This window comes from Sylvia atricapilla, chromosome 1, assembly GCF_009819655.1.
Source record: "Sylvia atricapilla isolate bSylAtr1 chromosome 1, bSylAtr1.pri, whole genome shotgun sequence".
In the NCBI taxonomy this organism is placed as follows: Eukaryota; Metazoa; Chordata; class Aves; order Passeriformes; family Sylviidae; genus Sylvia; species Sylvia atricapilla.
In genome coordinates this window covers 45,776,229-45,794,528 of record NC_089140.1, presented here as the reverse complement: position 1 = coordinate 45,794,528, position 18,300 = coordinate 45,776,229, and the positions used below count along the sequence as shown (strand labels likewise).

At 34.9% G+C, this 18,300-nt stretch overlaps 1 protein-coding gene across 1 annotated transcript in view; it reads right to left on the bottom strand.

Annotated features, from left to right (window-relative positions):
* The window catches only part of LARS2 (leucyl-tRNA synthetase 2, mitochondrial), an 83,280-nt gene that overhangs the window by 58,102 nt on the left and 6,878 nt on the right, over positions 1-18,300 (bottom strand). The window contains 3 exon segments of the mRNA XM_066321497.1: positions 905-994; positions 8,600-8,660; positions 10,474-10,565. Of these exon segments, the coding sequence (XP_066177594.1) occupies positions 905-994; positions 8,600-8,660; positions 10,474-10,565 (243 nt within the window).

Genomic DNA, 18,300 nt, shown 5'->3' with positions numbered 1-18,300 from the left:
TATCCTAAATGCTACCTTTCACCATCAATCCCTTTTTCCAGGTTTAGAGAATAATTGAAGCACATCTTTAATTATATCCTATGGGGTTTCCTGGTTTCTACAGAATACAAATGAAATATCAAAGCATATTTAGGAACTCTTAGTTTCCACTTTAAGTTAGAAACATTTACTAAATTGCTGCTTTGTTAAAGTGCAGCTGTTCAGGCATTTTGGAACTGCATTGCCTTGACTATACAGAGAGTTCCCTGGACTGCTCATTCAACATCTTTGTTTCATCTTGTGTTTAAGAAATAACTGAAACATTCTCTTTTCAGATACTTGTTATTTACAAAATATTATAATTTCTTAATGTAGTGGTAACTGATGAACAGCTGTGATAGTCTTATGACACCTAATACTTTAATATTTTGGAGATCACAAATAGGGTTCAGGAATAGGATGGTTATGCACCTCATCTCCAATTATCCTATACAAAACCATAAGTTCTAATACAGTATTACAGTAATGTCATACACGTAAATAATCTCACTGCTGAAGAGACTTCCAATGACCACCATGTCATAAATTTCCACAAGGGATGATAAAACTTAGAAAATTCGATACTAAAGCCAAGAAATAAAACCTTGAAAGCTATATTCTGATCCTGCACTTCAGTGCAAGTTTTTGACAATAAACACTTCTGACTTGACTTGCTACAATAACCATTCATGTTAGTTAGTTAGCTATGAACTGTTACACAGAAAATTCTGTTTTATAAAAAATTAATTATATTTTAGAGTGATTTTAAACTAACAGAGCACAATCACTTTATGACTGTGAATGGACAATCCAGAAATGTGCCACTGACATGAGTGATCTAAATTAGTGTAGCAGCAAAATACTGAAGGTCAAGATTTGTACCTACCTCTTTTTGATACACTATCCCAGCTTCAAAAAGCTTAAGAAAGAGATACTGTGTCCATTTGTAGTACTCTGGTAAGCAAGTGGTTACCTCCTGTAGAAATGAAATAAAAATTTCTGAAACTATTCTTAGAATTTTCCTACACTGTTTTAACTTAAACAATTAACCCAGGAGTGTATAATATATCCCACAAAGTAACATTTATGCATGCACTCATGTACAAGCCATTTTATTTGTATAATGCTTAAAAATTAGTGATATTCACCTGTATACACAAAACCAGAGAGCACGGGCTTTGTGTGGGTTTAATGCAGAAGGAAAACTTTCCCTGCTAACATGGGATATAAAACTCCCTAACATTAAAGCTGATAGATATAAGAACAGAAGATGAATGGAAGTGATCACAGCTGCCTGATCAAGGAAACAGCAAAACGAGAAAAAAAAGTAGACTTCTCTCAAAGAAACCTCCTAGCCAGACTGCCTTTTCCAGTGTTGCTCAGCAATGAGAAGCAGGAGCAGAGGCTGTCGATGCTCAGAGGCAGCAGGGAGCTGGCTGATGTGAAGCAGGCAGAGCAAGGAGCTCACAGCTGAAACTGTGGGTACAACGGAACAGTGCTGAGGAACCCAGGCTTTGGCACACAGACCGTGTGGGACAGACAGGATGGAATGCAGGGTAAGATCCTGAACTTCAAGAGGAAAGACTCGGTAAGGAGATCTCGCATTCAAAGGTCAAATAAGCAACTGTTCCAAAAGGCAAGAGAGCTCAAGTTAGAAGGATGCTCTAGGTTAAAGCATGGAAAAAATGAGTCATAAAAGTCACAAATGAGGAGGATGGTTATGAAGGAAATAAAGACTGATAAAAATAAAAGACAACATAAGAAGGAGGAATAGGAGTTAAGAGAACAGCAAGCAACAATATAATGGGTAGCTTTTTAAAAACTCAAATATATAGGCTAAGTTGTTGGTGAACTCTGATAATTAAAAAACAAGCTGCTTACCAACTGCTTATGAAGCTTCATATTTTAAACGTTTGTTCTTAAAACAACCTAACTTAAAATAAGCATCTTAATATGCAATGACAACTAACAGATTCCATCATTACAGACTGCCTGTCTTGTCAACACAAACACAGGTTTCACAGGTGCAGTGGAAACCCACATACCTGCATGAAGCGGAATATGGCTTCTACACCGAACTTCAAATTAATATGAACATGTCTTGATTTTAAAGTTACTGATAAAAAGTAAGCCACTGATAAAATTTATTCCATTTGGAGTAGTTACCAAGCATCAAAAATAGCTCCAAATGTGAAATGTCTTTCACGTGGGCTTTCCCATCATCCTAGCTTCCCACTACACACAACTCCTGCAGTATCATCTGCTACTCAAATGACATCTGAAATGCTCTAGCAGAATTTTTTATTGTTTTTCTGCAACTTTATATTCTAGTTGCTTTGAATTTTATATTCCAGTGCTGAAACATTGCTTTTAACAATTAATATGACCTTTGAATAAATGTGCCTCAAAAGTGTGTATAAGAGACTTTCAAGATCAAAAAGAGACGTTTAATGGCAAATTTTCAACTCAGCATGTGAAGACCTAGTAATGAAAAACAGTTGCTTGATTAAAACCCTTTGCTCTGCACTGAAAAACCCCCACTTGATAAAAATCTGATTTCCATCTCTGCAAATAAGCATATTTAATAGTCTTTCCCCTCCCTGCTTCTTCACACAGTGACAACAGTTCTTGAGCCAGCGTGATGCCACCACTGGCAACAGAGTTTCATCACTGAGTATCAGACACACAAAAGAAGAGATGCAGTCCCTTTCAGTACAGTATAAGATTATGTGAACAACAGGCCAATAGGCAGGACAACAAAAGTGAGCTGTCAAATAAAAATAGAAAAGTGAATTGACATCTGTCCTTTTGGCCCTGAAGGGCAGATGTGTGTCAACTGAAACAAAAAGATTACATTTCCTAATCTAAACAAGCATGTTACAATCCACACAAACTTGAGCTACAAGATGCAAGTGAACTCCTGGGAACAGAATCCCATGTACATGCTCTCTCGCAAGGAGTAAAAAGAGATTTCTTTGAAAGAGATGCAGCAGACTGTATCACTGAAAAAAAAATCTGCTGCATGGTCACTGAGATGCAAAAAGACAACTCAAGCTCAGAGTTTAACTTTATAACCATGAAGGTTTGAGTAACATTTCAAGTAAATGAAGAAAGAGAAATTACATCACTACCAAGTGAAATAAGATGCTGAAGACAAGCCAGTAAACTCTTGCCAATCTTGAAATGTGTTCCGGTGGTTTTTTTCCCCTATCATTTAGCACAGTAAGATTTACTGCTATAAATATTTTTCTGTGTATTCCAGTTACTGACCTTGATTAAATGAATGATGTCTGGTAAAAAGTTTCCATTAGGCTCCCATCATGCTTAAATTAAGGTGAATGTTAACATCTCTATTTATACTCTCTAAGCACGACAAAAATCCGCAGAACATGAACAGAACTATCTTAACTCAGAAACACACAAAGGAGTTTATAAAAGGGTTTGAAAAATAGCATGCTGGAGCCATTCCACCCTGCCAAAAACTGCACATTTCTGCCTCTCATTTTTGCTCTGAGCACTGGTGTAACAGCATACATATAGAACCACATATCATAAAGCAGTACAATGAATATATATAACAGGACATTACCATATTTTCCACAAAAATAAAATACCTACTAAAAATTGGAACTCTTCTAAAAACATGTTACGATGCTGCTGAGCTGTCCACAGAATGTGCTCTTCAGTGCTCTGTGAGAGATTTAGTGATCACCCATCACCTCAGCATTTCAGCAGGTAATATGAAATGGGAGGGAAAGTATCTCCCTCTTCCCCCCATCCATTTTGCTTTTTACTTTTGTTAGCTTTAAGCAGATACTCTCACCAAAATGCATGTTTGTCATTGGTTGCTGTTCCTGTTCCTACAGGAATGACACTCACTAAAATAATTACAACCCATTACAACAATTAAAATAAATCACCTACACAAGTGGTTTGCTTTTAAAAGAGCAGATACTGGCAAGGCATAGGAAAGACTCCTATTCTTATCAAACCTACCTTACTTAATCCATTTATTGCAGCACAGTAATTTGTTCCTAACAAATACCATACCAGAGGGGTTGGAAACTTGTTTATTTTTGCAAATAAATTGTCAGTTTCAGGTTAAATGGTAGCATTACAATCTGCATTTGATATCACTGCAACCTGGGAAGCAATGGGTCCATGTAAAGATTGAAAAGCCATTCTCCATTATAAAATCTGATTTAAAGAGTCCTTTTCAACAACCAAAAATAAGGGTTACCAATAGTAAAGAATCCTGCATAAAAAACCCACAGAAACCAACAACTTGATCTGGATGAAAGATGTTGGTTTTTAATAAAAGAAAAACTAATTTTCAAATGACTTATTTTAAAATTCATTATTTTTTCTAAACCTGCTCCTTTCTTACAATTTTCTATTATGAGTCTCTGACCTTATAACTCTTTTTTGCTTGAATTTTTCAGAAGAAGGTTACAACCTCAAGCTACTTCTGTGGGTATTTTTTTAAAAAATAAAAGTAATATTTATAGGCTGCATGAAAAGATTTTTTTTTCCCAAAGATCCACCAGGCTTTATGAATAACACATTCAAGAGATAACCATTTTCCTAGTTTATTAATAATAAAATAATTTTTAGCACAGTCTTATGCTGTCCTGGAGACAGACATGTTGCACCTCTTTAAAGGCAGATAAGAAAAAGTCTGGATGGATTTTTTTCAAAATCTATTTGGGAAGATAAAACATTCTTTAATCAATTATCTGCCTATTTTGGTTTTCAAGGGCATGCACCACCTCATCTAGAAGTATAATTATTTGATTTTCAGAGGTTTAGAGCTACACCAACCTACATTTCTAAATTAATTTGAATATTTGTATTTCAAAGGCCCTTAGTTTTATGCTTTATTAGCTACAAATAGAAATGTCAAACAGTGCCTACATTTTGGAGCATGAATATATTTTCTGAAAAAACGGTAGCCTTGTATCAACAGTTCCTTTTTTAAAAAAATTTAATTGTAAGTATGATCACTGATTATCAATGGTACGTGGATAAGAAGAAAATTTCATAGTTAATAATCTATCTACTGTTTATGCATGCTCAGGCAGCACACACAAATGACAACCTGAAAACTAAACAGAAAATTATCTGCACAAAGAAAAATCTACCAAAGATTTAATTTTTTTAATGTACAGAGCAGACGGGGAACATTAGTCTCATGCAAAAAATATGTCACTTGGAATGCAGGAATTGAAATTACTAAAAAACCTCCACAAAATGAGCTACTTTCTAGGAGAAAGTTACAGATTGATAATAACAGTGGTGAACTGATGGCTTACTGGGAACATGCACTCCATCTGATAACACTCCTGAACAAAATAAAGGAAAAATGTCATACACTCTTCATCTTCTGTTGCTGATGATACGAATCATTGAAAATTATATTGCCTAATTCCCCTGAAAATCATGTTTAAAAGAAGTGACAGGCAGTTTGCTATGCTGTCTGGGGTGGTATTTTCGAAAAATCTGATAATAAGGAATGCTCAGATTATAGCTATCTTAAAGCCAAAACATAATGTTGAGTATTTTTTAATTTTCCATGTGTTTTTAATGTCTCTTAGAAACATTTCGTCCATGCTCAAACTTCAGATTTTCAACCTTCCATCCGAGAAACATAAATGTTCAGAATAGAAATGTTCTCTCACTTAGATTTTCAAAAAAATCTCTCCCCAAAATCACACCATTTTCAATGTGATTTACAAATGTAATACTTCTAACTTGAGGCACTTAAAAAAATACCTCTGTGTTTCAGGTAAAAAAATCAGATAATCATTAGTATTTAAAACTACTCTAAGGCAAAGTACTTACAAACTGATTTTATGCATTTAATTTCATTTTTCATTTGCTTAGATTTTCTGTTTAGGAGAGCAATTTTGAAATGTCTTTGTAACCTGACATAAATAACCTAATTAGCTTTTAATAATGTCTTATTTATGATATCTTACTAGATAAGTAAGTTCACTGACAGCTACAACACAGAAATACCTGCACATTTTGATTTGTAAGCCGGAGAGAACAATGAAAAAAACCCACAGAAAAATAAAAGGAAATTTCTTGTATTGCAGATGCACTGGGGTTTGTTCATAATAATTTTATCAAGCAATGAGATTTAACTAGTCCTCATCTTCCTGGACACAAATTTCTTGATCACTAGACGTGACTTTATAAGCAGGCAGATTCTTTAGGAGAGCTACATGCACTAGGTACTCAAAATGGATTTTTTTCTTTTTTCCACTTCTCCTTTCCCTTACCATATGCAAAATGTTAAGTTCACGTAAATTTCCTTCCCACCACCTAGGCATATACTCTAAGCTGGCCACAGAGGACAGAGACAGTTCATATAAAAGGTTCACACTTTAAAAAGGCAATTCACCACACACCAAAATAAGGATCTAAGTTAGGGGATCCCCTCCAGCATTATTTGGTAAGTATTATGCAGTAGCATAACAAAGGGGCAGATTTGGGCAACAGCAATAAAACTAAATTTAAAACAGGCCCCTGTTTTGTGTAATGGTCTTGGTTAATTAGACCAACCCATATAAAATCTGTTTTTCTTGGATTGTTCATAGGAGTCATTAATACTAGTGGGGTTTTTTGCATTGTCACAGTATTTTGTAAGCCACTGATTTAGAGCCATACAAGTATAGAACACTATAAAAAAACCCCACTCCTTACCTCAAATAGCTCACTTTTAAGATAAGCACTTGCACAGCACAATGCTTTTCCGTGCAAAGATGCTTGAGTTAGCCCAGGAGCAATACAGCTTAGGCAGTAAGATGCTCTGCCTAGCCTAATGAGAAGAGAAGCAGGCTTTGTCAGCCTGTAAAACACCCTGCTACAGCTTAGCCCTTCCACAGGTCTTTCTTTCAGGGCCAGCTCAAATATCTGTGCATTTGGAGGGCACACAGTATCTTGGGCATCACAATTTTTTTGCAGTTAATAAACGTATCTGTTTCTGCTTCCATTCAGGTTGCTCTTACTTCAATTAGTACAGCAGGCTTTCCAGATAAAACAAAACTTAACTTATAAGCTAAGGAGTGAAAATTCTAAAATGTGTTGTGTTTCAAGGATCATTTTTCAGCTGTTTTAAAATTTTACTTTTCAAAAACACCACGTATGTGTCCCTAGAGCATTTTAAAGCATTTCAATTACACAGCAGTTCAAACGGAGTTAGTAATAGAGCTTAGTAATATCAAAGCCCTTTCCACAACTATTCGGAGACTCCTGAAAGTTCACTAACCAAAACACAGTCTACTAGTAAAGTGAAGGTAACTCTCAAAGAATAGGCACAGAGATGACAAATGATTTTTCCCTGAGAACGTTTACATCTTGCCATGGTTTTCAATACGGCCACTTTTCCATCTGTTCCTCAGGACAGAGGGCCAAACAGAAGTTCGTACACAAAACATTCATTTTCTCAACTTTCTTGAAATGCAACCTGCGTGACTGAACTTGTATGTGTGTGCACGTGTGCACACAAGATTCCACTCTTTTCAAGTATTGCTGCACTACACATACAGGCAACCCTTGAGATATCAACAGCTTTAAACATTAGATGTCAAGAACGTGTGCAGTGAAGCTTCCATAATAAATCCTGTATTTTCAGAGCAACTTTTTTGTCTACCAAGAAAAATTAATTCTTATTTTAAAGGCTTAGACTGAAAAATCCTTCCACATATGAGACATGATGAAATAGTTTTTTATATGCAAGACATACAAATAAACAACTTCACCTTCATGATTAAAGAAAACAGATGGCACATCTCAGACTGTCAGAAAGCTAATATTTTCCTTAGCAGATCTACAATACTGCTATAAAAATGCAAGATTAGGATCTCCATCACTCTATTCAAAATCACATTAAGGTGATAAGCAACAGCTATGGCTGACAATACAAAGGTAGTGACTGACTCTCATTCACTGGTAAATGCAACAGCCTCACATTTGCCTCAAACTCTAATTTCTTTTTTATCTGGAAAATGACATTAGCTAATGTCTGATCATGCTTGTTAAGTTTTTTAAAGTGAACACCTGATTCTGAAGCATTAGTGTTTTAAATAAAATTTCTGGTTTCCAAAACGATCCTGATATGAACATCTATGAAAATGCAGCTTATACTTCAAAATTTGGAATAACATAACTGAGCCACCAGTTCAATTTACTATCTTTAAATCCTGGACATATGCACTGAAAACAGCACTCCCCAAAAAACACATACCTTAGCACAAAGGCATTACTGTTTCATAAATACCTGTTTATTGCCTTACTTCTAATACAGAAAATTGATACTTCAAAGAGACGAAAAAGCAAGTACGTAATAGAAATTATTTTAAAGATTCTCCTACACATTAATACTATCATATGATATCAGCATGTCAAAAAATTAGGGAAATCTGATAAAAAGTTCAATTTTACAGTTTAGCAACTTAAACTGGTCAGTGCCAAAGACACTTGTATTGTCATAAATAAAATGGTGAAATTCCATGGGTCTCAATGCTCCATCACACAATAAAATAAAGCAGTATCCATTATAAAAAGAAAGCCTTACCCTTTCCCACGTAAAAGACAGACCTAGTGCATCAAACTGTTTCCTCATGTGTTGAATATTACTGCAAAATAATGACAACAAATTAAAAATTATTAGCTTAAGATATTTCTAATATGTGATCATATAAAAAATCTAGTGCTTCTGAGTTCTGAGAAATCAAAAGCACTAGTTAACCTATAAACATTATGATCTCACTAGCAATAAAATTCAGAATTTCTGTCAGAATATTCAAATAATAATTTTAAAAGTCTCTAATGTATTCTGGTCCCATTTCCATGGCTATGTATATGAGGCAATACATTTTTTCTCTAGATTTGAATGCAACTTAAAAGTAAATACGACACTGCAGTTTGAAGGAAGAATTATTCAAGCATCACTTCCTACTATTTTTAATTATCTTTACTGCAGTTGAGTCAAAGGGCCCTCTTAAATCTCAGTGCAGTAGGAGACACTTTCACTATCAGCTTAATCCTGCTCTATTCTGGCAATGCTATCCTGGCTGTATTTTGTTGTGGCTGTGGTGATTGTGTGGCTGTAGAATAACCTGAATCAGCTGACCCATTCAGCTGAAGATATGCCCTACAAAAATTCTCAAAAAAACCTTACCAGTTTTCTTTCTTTCCTTTGATCAACAGGCTGATCAAACCAAAACTGTGGCCCAAAAACCAGCTGAGCCAGTGCAAAGGAGGTGGTGGGAGCATGTATCCTGGGAGGTGACAAGGAACTACAAAACTTCTGGTGGCAGCATCACCATAGATAAACAGTAATCAACTATGACACTGTCAGGTTAGATACTACCCTGAGTGGATATCATTACAAATGTAAAGTAAGATACATCAGAATATACAGTGAAGCTCTAGTTTGAAACTGTACTAAATACACTTTACCAAAATACCCACAATTACACAATATTAACTAGTGATCTGGTGGGAATTTATTCACATACTATAAAATGGATTAAAATTTCTCAGGGACTTTTACCTCTCTACTAAAATACATTCTATCACATAAGGTAGTATCTATTCTCCCAGAGTGGCTAAGTTGACAGTCATGAAACCAAGCATTTAAATCTGATCCTGAAAAAACTTACTGTGCTGTATGATTGAGTACTGCAAGCATTTAATATTATAATATTTTAGTTGAAAAAGTATCAAGGGTCTTAAGATGAGACCAGAACCATGAACAAAATCTGAAGAAACAGAATTATCAAATAAGGAAATGAATCAAGGTCTACAAAGATAGCACAGATAGATTACTGCATGCAGAGTACTTAGGAAGACTGGTTTCCAAGAAATTTTTAGAAACTGTTTACTTATATAATTTTTACTCATTTTAAAGAATATTAGGAGAACACAACACCCAATTCTGTGGTCTAAAGCCGAAAATGTTCACAGAAATCAACAGCAATAATGGCTGCTTAGCACTTTCCAAGATCCAGTCTCAAAAAACCCCAACTATCTTCTTCCTCTCTCACACTTAAAAGTACAAGAAACTGCTAGTAAATCTAACCACATAACTCATAATTTTCCACTGTGTATTGTATACTAAGATTTACCTCACCATAATGAAATTCTGATTTATTTATACCTGGTGGTTTGTGTGTTTGGGAAATGCTTCTCTTTTGATATTCTAGCATTTTACAATTTGAAAGTCATTAAGATTAAAACCTTGAAAATCATCCCAATATATTTATCTTTCAAAACAGAGTCGTCTGCACAGTCCCATAAAATGTTGTCAAATAACCTTGGTCTCAGATAACCCTGTTCTTTCCTGTACCATCTTTCTTCTATGCTAGTTTTACTCTGTTTTGTTGATTTATGGGGGCCACAGTACAGTTATTCACAGTGAAAATGCCATATTTCAATTAATACCACCTTTGTGTCCAGCTTGCAGGGTGAAGGCCATGTTCAACTGCAGCATTTTCTGCTGGTAAACCAAACGCATCCCATCCCATTGGATTTATCACCTGTCAGCAGGAAGAAAAAAAAAAAGCGTTACGCAACTTTCTGGAATGGCCTCAGAAACACACAGAGGCCTCTGAATAATGAACAGTGGTTGGCATTCCAGCATTTGCTTTGTCTGAACTGAAATTCTCCCAAACCTGCCAACTATGGCTAGCTTTGCTTTAAAAGATGACTATGAAGTGCACTTGTTACCTACAATGAGATGTTAGAGGGAGTTCAAAGTATTATGCAATAAACTCCTGTGACTATTTCAATATCAGGTTGACAATGACAAAAACCAACTCTGTAAGTTTGTGTGGTGGTAAAAGTCAGCAGTTGATGCTACCACTGGACAAAACCAAATATTCATTCTAAAATAGAAGATGAGAAGTAAAAATAATTGAACCAACAGTTTTGTAACTGTGACTGATGTGTAGCCTACTGTTTTTTTACTTTGGTTGAAAAAACAAAATAAAAATACCCTACGATAACTTTAAATTCACCAGATAAAATTAAGAAGATGAGGATAAACAGTTTTAGTCAGATTTTACTGAAATATCTTTTGCAAATATAAACTAGAGAGTGACAAATTGTTATTTCATGACCACAAATAAATAAAGGTGGGAAAAAAGGTTTACTACAAAATATAATAAATAATTTCTGTTGAAACAGAGATGTGTTTTTCCTGTTAACATGCATATTATTTAGAAAAATAATCTAGCAATATGGTAAGTATTCAAAAGTATGTTTAATAACTAAGGAAAGAAAAGTCAGTACTTAAGATGCTATCATTAAACACATATGTATTGGATACCTGATAAAGCCAATTCAATTTCTTAACCTACAAATGTACTATAAATTCAATAATCATGATTAAAATTACACAAGTTTAACAATAGCAAAACATAACTAACATTTTACAAGTTGTAAGAAATCAAAATTTTTACCCTTTAAAATGTGTGTTTATATAAAGAACATGTTCCTTAGTGGCATGTAAGCAAACAAGCCATAAAAAGCAATCCCAGCCATACTAATCTCATAATATAACTGCATGTGAAAAATCTGCTCATTTTGGAAGCACTAGAGCTACTTTTGTCACAGCTCTGAATTATTTTTATTCTTCTTTTCCACCACTTTCTAATCTTCTGACTTAATGTAATATTTCATAAAAATATTTTATAGAAATATTAGATAAATAAATTTAATAAAAATATACTGTTTATAAAGATGCCCTAGGCACCAAAACCGTGTAAAAGCAATAGGATTTAACAGATGTGACTCTTCAGCATTCTCATTTTCAGTACTGATCTAAAACTAAACCTGCTGTCTATCATTACTCTACTGGTGCAGCAACAAAACCAAAGGTATTAACCTGTGATCATACATGATCCAAGCCAGCCCAGTAAGGGCCCATACACAGCACATTTTTGATGTCTAAATCTAACAGAAATCGCAATGCTATTCCGTGTTACAAACTTTCCCTAACTGTCAGACACACTGCTGTTCCTCACACCATAGTATCAGAAATCATGAGTCTTAACGGCCTATTTCCTCACATATAGAGGGAAGAGTTAACATGGAAAATGTCAGTTGGAGCCTAAATCACTTCTCAACACCCCAAGGAAGCACACCTCTGCCCAGTCCTTCCACTCCCTGACCATCCACCCACCAGCCAAAACTACTGGTATAAAAGGAAAAAAAAAAAAGACAGTTATGCTTTACATAAACTATAAATACCAATGGAACCTTTTGGACAAGTTAAAATATTAATTTATGCAGCTCAGTTCCTTTTGACTATGAGTATTGCTGACAATCTATCTCTGGACAGATGTGGTGAAAAAAAACCAGATTTTTTTTTTTTCGCAATGTATAATATATATTTTCTCTATTTAAATGCTCTAGACTAATGTCCTGCCTTTACATTCCTACAAATGCCTTCTCTTACTACAAGTTGATGCACACTAAATGAGATTAGAAAAAATCACTCTTGGTTAATTTTTGTAAAATTTGGCCTCTATGATCTCCTGGATACAGATAAGCAGCCAAACACATGGCACTATCTCATTTCTCAAGCTCCTGAGCAAAAGGATGTGGGAAAAACAACTTCACTACTAGCTACAGACTCCCCAAAAACACTGACAGATGCTCGAAACAGTTAATGTACAGACATTTTACCATTGTACCATTAGTGCTGGAAGGAGCAACCTGTGCACACAGATCTTCCAAATTCTAGCATTTATCAAAAATATCAAATTCACTCTTCACATTCAAAAGTTCAATTTAATGACCAATAGCATTTCTCAAGTTAAAGGTCTGAAGAAGTATGCTAATTCAAGTTTCAATCAGAAAACTGAATTTAAAGAGACATTAAAAATATCCTCAAATTAGCCTCCAGGATAGATCTATTTATGTAGTTGCTATAGAGATGAATGTAACATGCACAGTGGTTTAGAAAATGATTTCAAGTTTATTGTCTCTTTTACTTCTCTACCATGAACGGATTCGAAAGATTTGTGAAATGCATTTGTCTAAACAACAGGTCAGCTCCTTCTGGCTGTAATCTGCAGCAAAAATGCCACTGTCTCCATGCAGCATTTGACATTACATCTTAACTCCACTTATTCAACATAAAAATCTGAAGAGAAATGGAAGAGGAGAAGAAAATATGCAACTAACATGTCAAAAGTTGGCACAAAGGAAAAAGGAACAGTTTGACAGTTCAAAACAAATTAAAAATAGAAAGAAAAAAATAGCATTTTTGAAGACCAAAGGGTTATTCCTTGTAGCTCCTTGATGGGTTGGTCATTGGCTCTAATTAGCAGAAAACATGGCTGTTCTCTCTAGCAGCACAGATGAGCAGAAGAAAAACAAGTCACCCATTTTCTCGAATACTGACTTGATTACTTTCAACAGCAACCTCTAAATCTTGTGCAACTGAGAAATCAATTCTGCTCACTGCATGACCATTCTTCCAAGTATCACTTCTCTAGGTAGACAATATTCTCTTTAAGCCTCAAGGAGAAGGAAAAACAAATAATGACTCTACCTTGTTAAACAGGTGGCTGCATAAGCCTAAGGGTGCCTACACCAGGTAAAAGAAGGTAGGCTGTAGTTTTAGCCATTTTACAATGGCAGAAGGCAGTACTATCACCAAAGACAGCTGGTTTTTTTATCATCTCAGTGAAGAGGATAGGTGAACTCCTCATGCTGAAACACCCAGATTAGTCTTGAACACACATGGTGTAACTCCGGACCCTCAGCAGTTCACGTGATCAGGCAGGATCAACCATGAAAGACTGGCACTTCCTACCACTTATGATGGGTTTGCATGGGAGCGTAAAACGTTACAAGGAAGTGATCAAGTAGTGCGTGGGGAACAAAGTGCTCTGTAACTACTGAGTGATCTTTTCGGGAACAGATTATTAAAAACAAAAATAGCTGCATCTTGAAACATTTCAGATCCCAAAGACTCTAGCTTGAAGCATTTTTAAGAATCATTTCACAGAATGGTCAAACATCTGTTGTTAGCAATGGCTAGAGCTCTTCGTGTCACTGTGGGACTGAAGGGAGGAAGACAGAGAAACTCCATTGATCCAATGCTGAGATCTCAGCTCTCCCTCTCAGGGCGTTTTCATCTCTTCACTGCTGTAACAATCAGCTCATCCCAATGACATCAGTAGGTGAGATCAGTGTACTATATAACACAGGGCTGACAAGGACCTCATAACACTTAGTTCTAAGCCTCCATCAATATAACCAGGACTGGTGATTCAGTGAATTTTCCTCAGTCTTTGTAAGGACACAAAGAACATGTTTGCTCTCCCAATGTGCTCAGTATGTCTCAGAACTACAAGCAGGGAGCTGATATACTGGTCTTGCACTTGGATCAATGCACTCTAAATTTTAAGAACGACAGCAGAATCAGTGTCAGAAAGACCCGCAAATAAATATATTTAATGCAAAGAATGTGTAATAAAAGAAGATGACCAGAAATTAAAATTAAGAGGCTTGCTGACAAATTAGTGGTTTGAATTGATACAGCAAAGTCTACATTCCTATCCCTACTTACAGCCCCATGACACACTGGACATGAACTAACCAAAAAAGGCTGACAAAATAAGTGATCCATGATTACAAGTTCCAGCTGCCAGAACACACTCCTAGCTCCATTTTGGATCATGCAATTGTGCAATCACAGACACATGAGACAGTGAGGACCTGCTGTTGGGGAGAGCAAAGGAAAGGATGGCTGCTCCTTCCATTGGCTGCCTACAGTGTGCTGAACTTGCTGAGAATCTGATGTAAACTGACAAATTACAGGACACTTTAAATACAAGACCTCCACCTGAGTGAAGCCTAGATTCTCTTTAAACCATTACAGGTAATAGACACCATTACACAACTGATTAAAATTACAAACAAACAAACAACTCCCTCAAACAGATAAGGCACGCCTGCAAATTGACTAAAATAAGGAATTTTTGACCAGTGTGTACATTCTAAAAAGCACTATTTCAATGCTTCTCTGCAACACAGTGCTGTGTATTAAAGACAGTGCTTTCAAAATAATCAACTCATACAGATTTGTGTCAAAACATAAAATGCCCATTTATTTTTATTCTCATAGAACATAAAATATCAGAAATTATTCAACATCCACAAGGTACCACACACATTTTGAGAACAAAGTTATCTTTTGCCTCCTTAATCTCACACATTCTTGTCTAACATAATTACATTTAAAATTGTATCTAAATTATTTCTTTTTTTTTTTTTCAAAATGAAACAGAGTGAGCTGATTAACACTTTCAGTACAGGCTATGGGAAAACGGAAATTAAACAAGATTCAATTCACATACAATACTTGTAATATTTGCTACTTGATTTATACCACAGGAAATAACCTGACAAAAGGACACAACAGTCGCACACAAAAAAAGGTGGAGAATAGCAGCTAGTGATGATCAGAAAACGGATCTGTATTGAAATAATTCATCCTACTGATGATTAATTATAGAGTTTTAATTAAACTTGCCTGTCTGGCTTCAATACCATTCACTTTTTCAATTTCAAGAGTATTAAGATTCACTGCTGAAAGGGAAAACAGTTAATGAAAAGGGAAAACAATTAATGAAAATACACCCAATTTAAAAGAAGATATGTGATGGATAAAAAGAAAATGCTCTTTAAGTCATTTAGGGGTATTGCAGAAATATCACTGACTATATTCTAATCCCATCCATCCCAGTTTAAGTATAAATTAAGAAATAACTAGTATAATGTGGTTCTAGCATGCAGGAATTTCACCCTGATTTGATTACAGAAAGGACTATTGTCAGTTCTGTACAACTCTCACATGTGACAGCCTTGCTTTGGCACCAGTTTCATTACGAAGATATCACAAGAACTATTGAACTGAATCACTCTCTGTTTACTGATCACTAAGGGAATTATTCTCAGTCCTCTGAGAGGCACAAATTATCCACTTTCGAATTTATCAAAGACATGTTAATGATAGCATGATAAAGTTATGGTAAATACTTTTTCCCAGAGCATACTGGAAATCTGCCATAGTGAAAATCACCATTAATATCTCTATCATTTCCACATAGCACTCTCAAATAATGAATAGGAAATCACTTCTAGTAGAACTCCCACATTTGAATTCACAACATGCATGTAAATTCACAGAGTGAACACAACCAGAAACTACACATCATAGTTCTGGATTGATTTATCAATAGCTAAAAATTTGTAATTTAAAATATATAAATTACATTTTCACAGCACTTTATAATAAATATGTTTGTAATAGGATGTAGAAGTGTTCATATACAAAAACTGCTTTAATTGCACTTCAAGAAACATGTCACCCGTAACACATTCTGGAAAGACCAGCTCAGTACAGTCATGCTAAGTAATCTATATGACTTACATCTCCCATGCAGAGACTTCATCTTTAGTAATCAAAACATAAACAAGTTATCTTAAAACAGATGTACTGTACAAATAATTTATCCAGCAACCGAATCCAAGTGCATGACAGCTTGTTTGCCATGCTCTGCCTACAAGTCCTTGAGGAGAGAGTGCTGGAACAAGACAACGCTTCACAACGCTTTCATCTACAGCTTTATATTGAAGCAGTATTTCTTTCAGAAACAAGGTGGGGAAAAGAGCAATAGATATTTATTTTCACACTCAAAGTGCTGGTGCAGTACAGGTTTCTGGGAAATAACTGTAGAGTTCAGTGTACATTACCTCTCTAGAATATTTTAATTGAAACAAAATCAGACCTTAGGGAGCTGAAAAAAATTGAATACTAACGTTACATTTTAGAAAATCCAAAACCACAACAGAACCTGAATTATTAAAAAACTTTCCCAGTTAAAATTTCAAAATACCTCCAATATGAAAAAATTATACAACTGCATTCCAAAGAAGGTCTAAAAGACCTGTAATCCCTTTGTAAAGGTATTCTAGCCTATCCTCACTAAAATATTACAAAATATGGGCCAATTCTTGCCTGTTCAGATTAAACCAATACGTAACTAATTTATTGTTTTATCATTAAGGCATTCTTTATGAAAAATACCTCCACCTTATTCAACATAAATTGTTCTCTTATGCAATCATATATTCTTGTCAACTACATACGCACCATAGACATTTCCCTTCACTGTTTATTCAATACAAATGTACATTGTAATCTGAAGTTTTCCCTGGGAACTGTAAATCTGAATGCTTTTGTCTGTAATTTTCATGGGAACAGCCCATCTTTCCTCATTGCCTTACACTTTTCTTTTAATTTGAAAATGATGGATGCAAATTTTAAACAACATTGCCACCCAAAAATCTTACCCTAACCTTGCATTGAATGCCTGAAACTTCAACTTCAGGAGGATTCCCTTCTACTCAGAATTTTGACTGGAGAAAAATTACCAGCCCCTAGGCTTTCAAACATGCAATATTACAGACGAATTTTGAGAAATAAATAGAAAACCAATGGAGTAACTTCAAAATTATGCATACTAAGAGTTTTGTTTCTAAAGCATTCTTTCTTTTTATATACTGAAGAATTCCAGTAATTCCTTGAATACATGGGGTTAAAATTATTTTTCAAGAGAATATACCAGTTTTATTGTATAACTATGCCTTACTCTACAATCATCACAATATCTTAAACAACATAATAACTTTTGACAGATCGTACAACAATGAAAAAGAGCAGAGAGAACTTTTAGAGGCTGATAAATTATTGCAGAGAAAAAATCAATTATACAGACTCTAATTCTAAGTGATGGAGAAATTAGCATGGGTAATAAAGGAAAAGTTTTTTAAGGCAAATGTAAGTTCCAGCAAGTTAATGCACATCAATAACAGTATCTCTTAATCTGACATACTCAGAAAATCATCTGAGAGATTTTTAATGTCTCTTAATTGTAAATGAAAGTTAAATTCTATGGCTGCCCACCTTTAGTCAAAAATAGATGTTCAAACTGGTTAACATAACAGAAGATACAAGTATTTTTAGAAATCCAGCATGTTCTACGGGCACTTCTTCAAAGTAATTTTTACATGAAATATAAAAATATGCTGAAATACAAAATGTAAAAACTTGAAAAGTCTGGAAAATTTTTTCTGGAAAAGAAATAGCCAAATGCGGAAATAAAAACTTGCTTGTCTGGTAGATTTTGCATTTCATTGGAATTTTATTATCTTTTTACTTTTCTCCAAATGTTTCTACTAAAGGTGCTGACT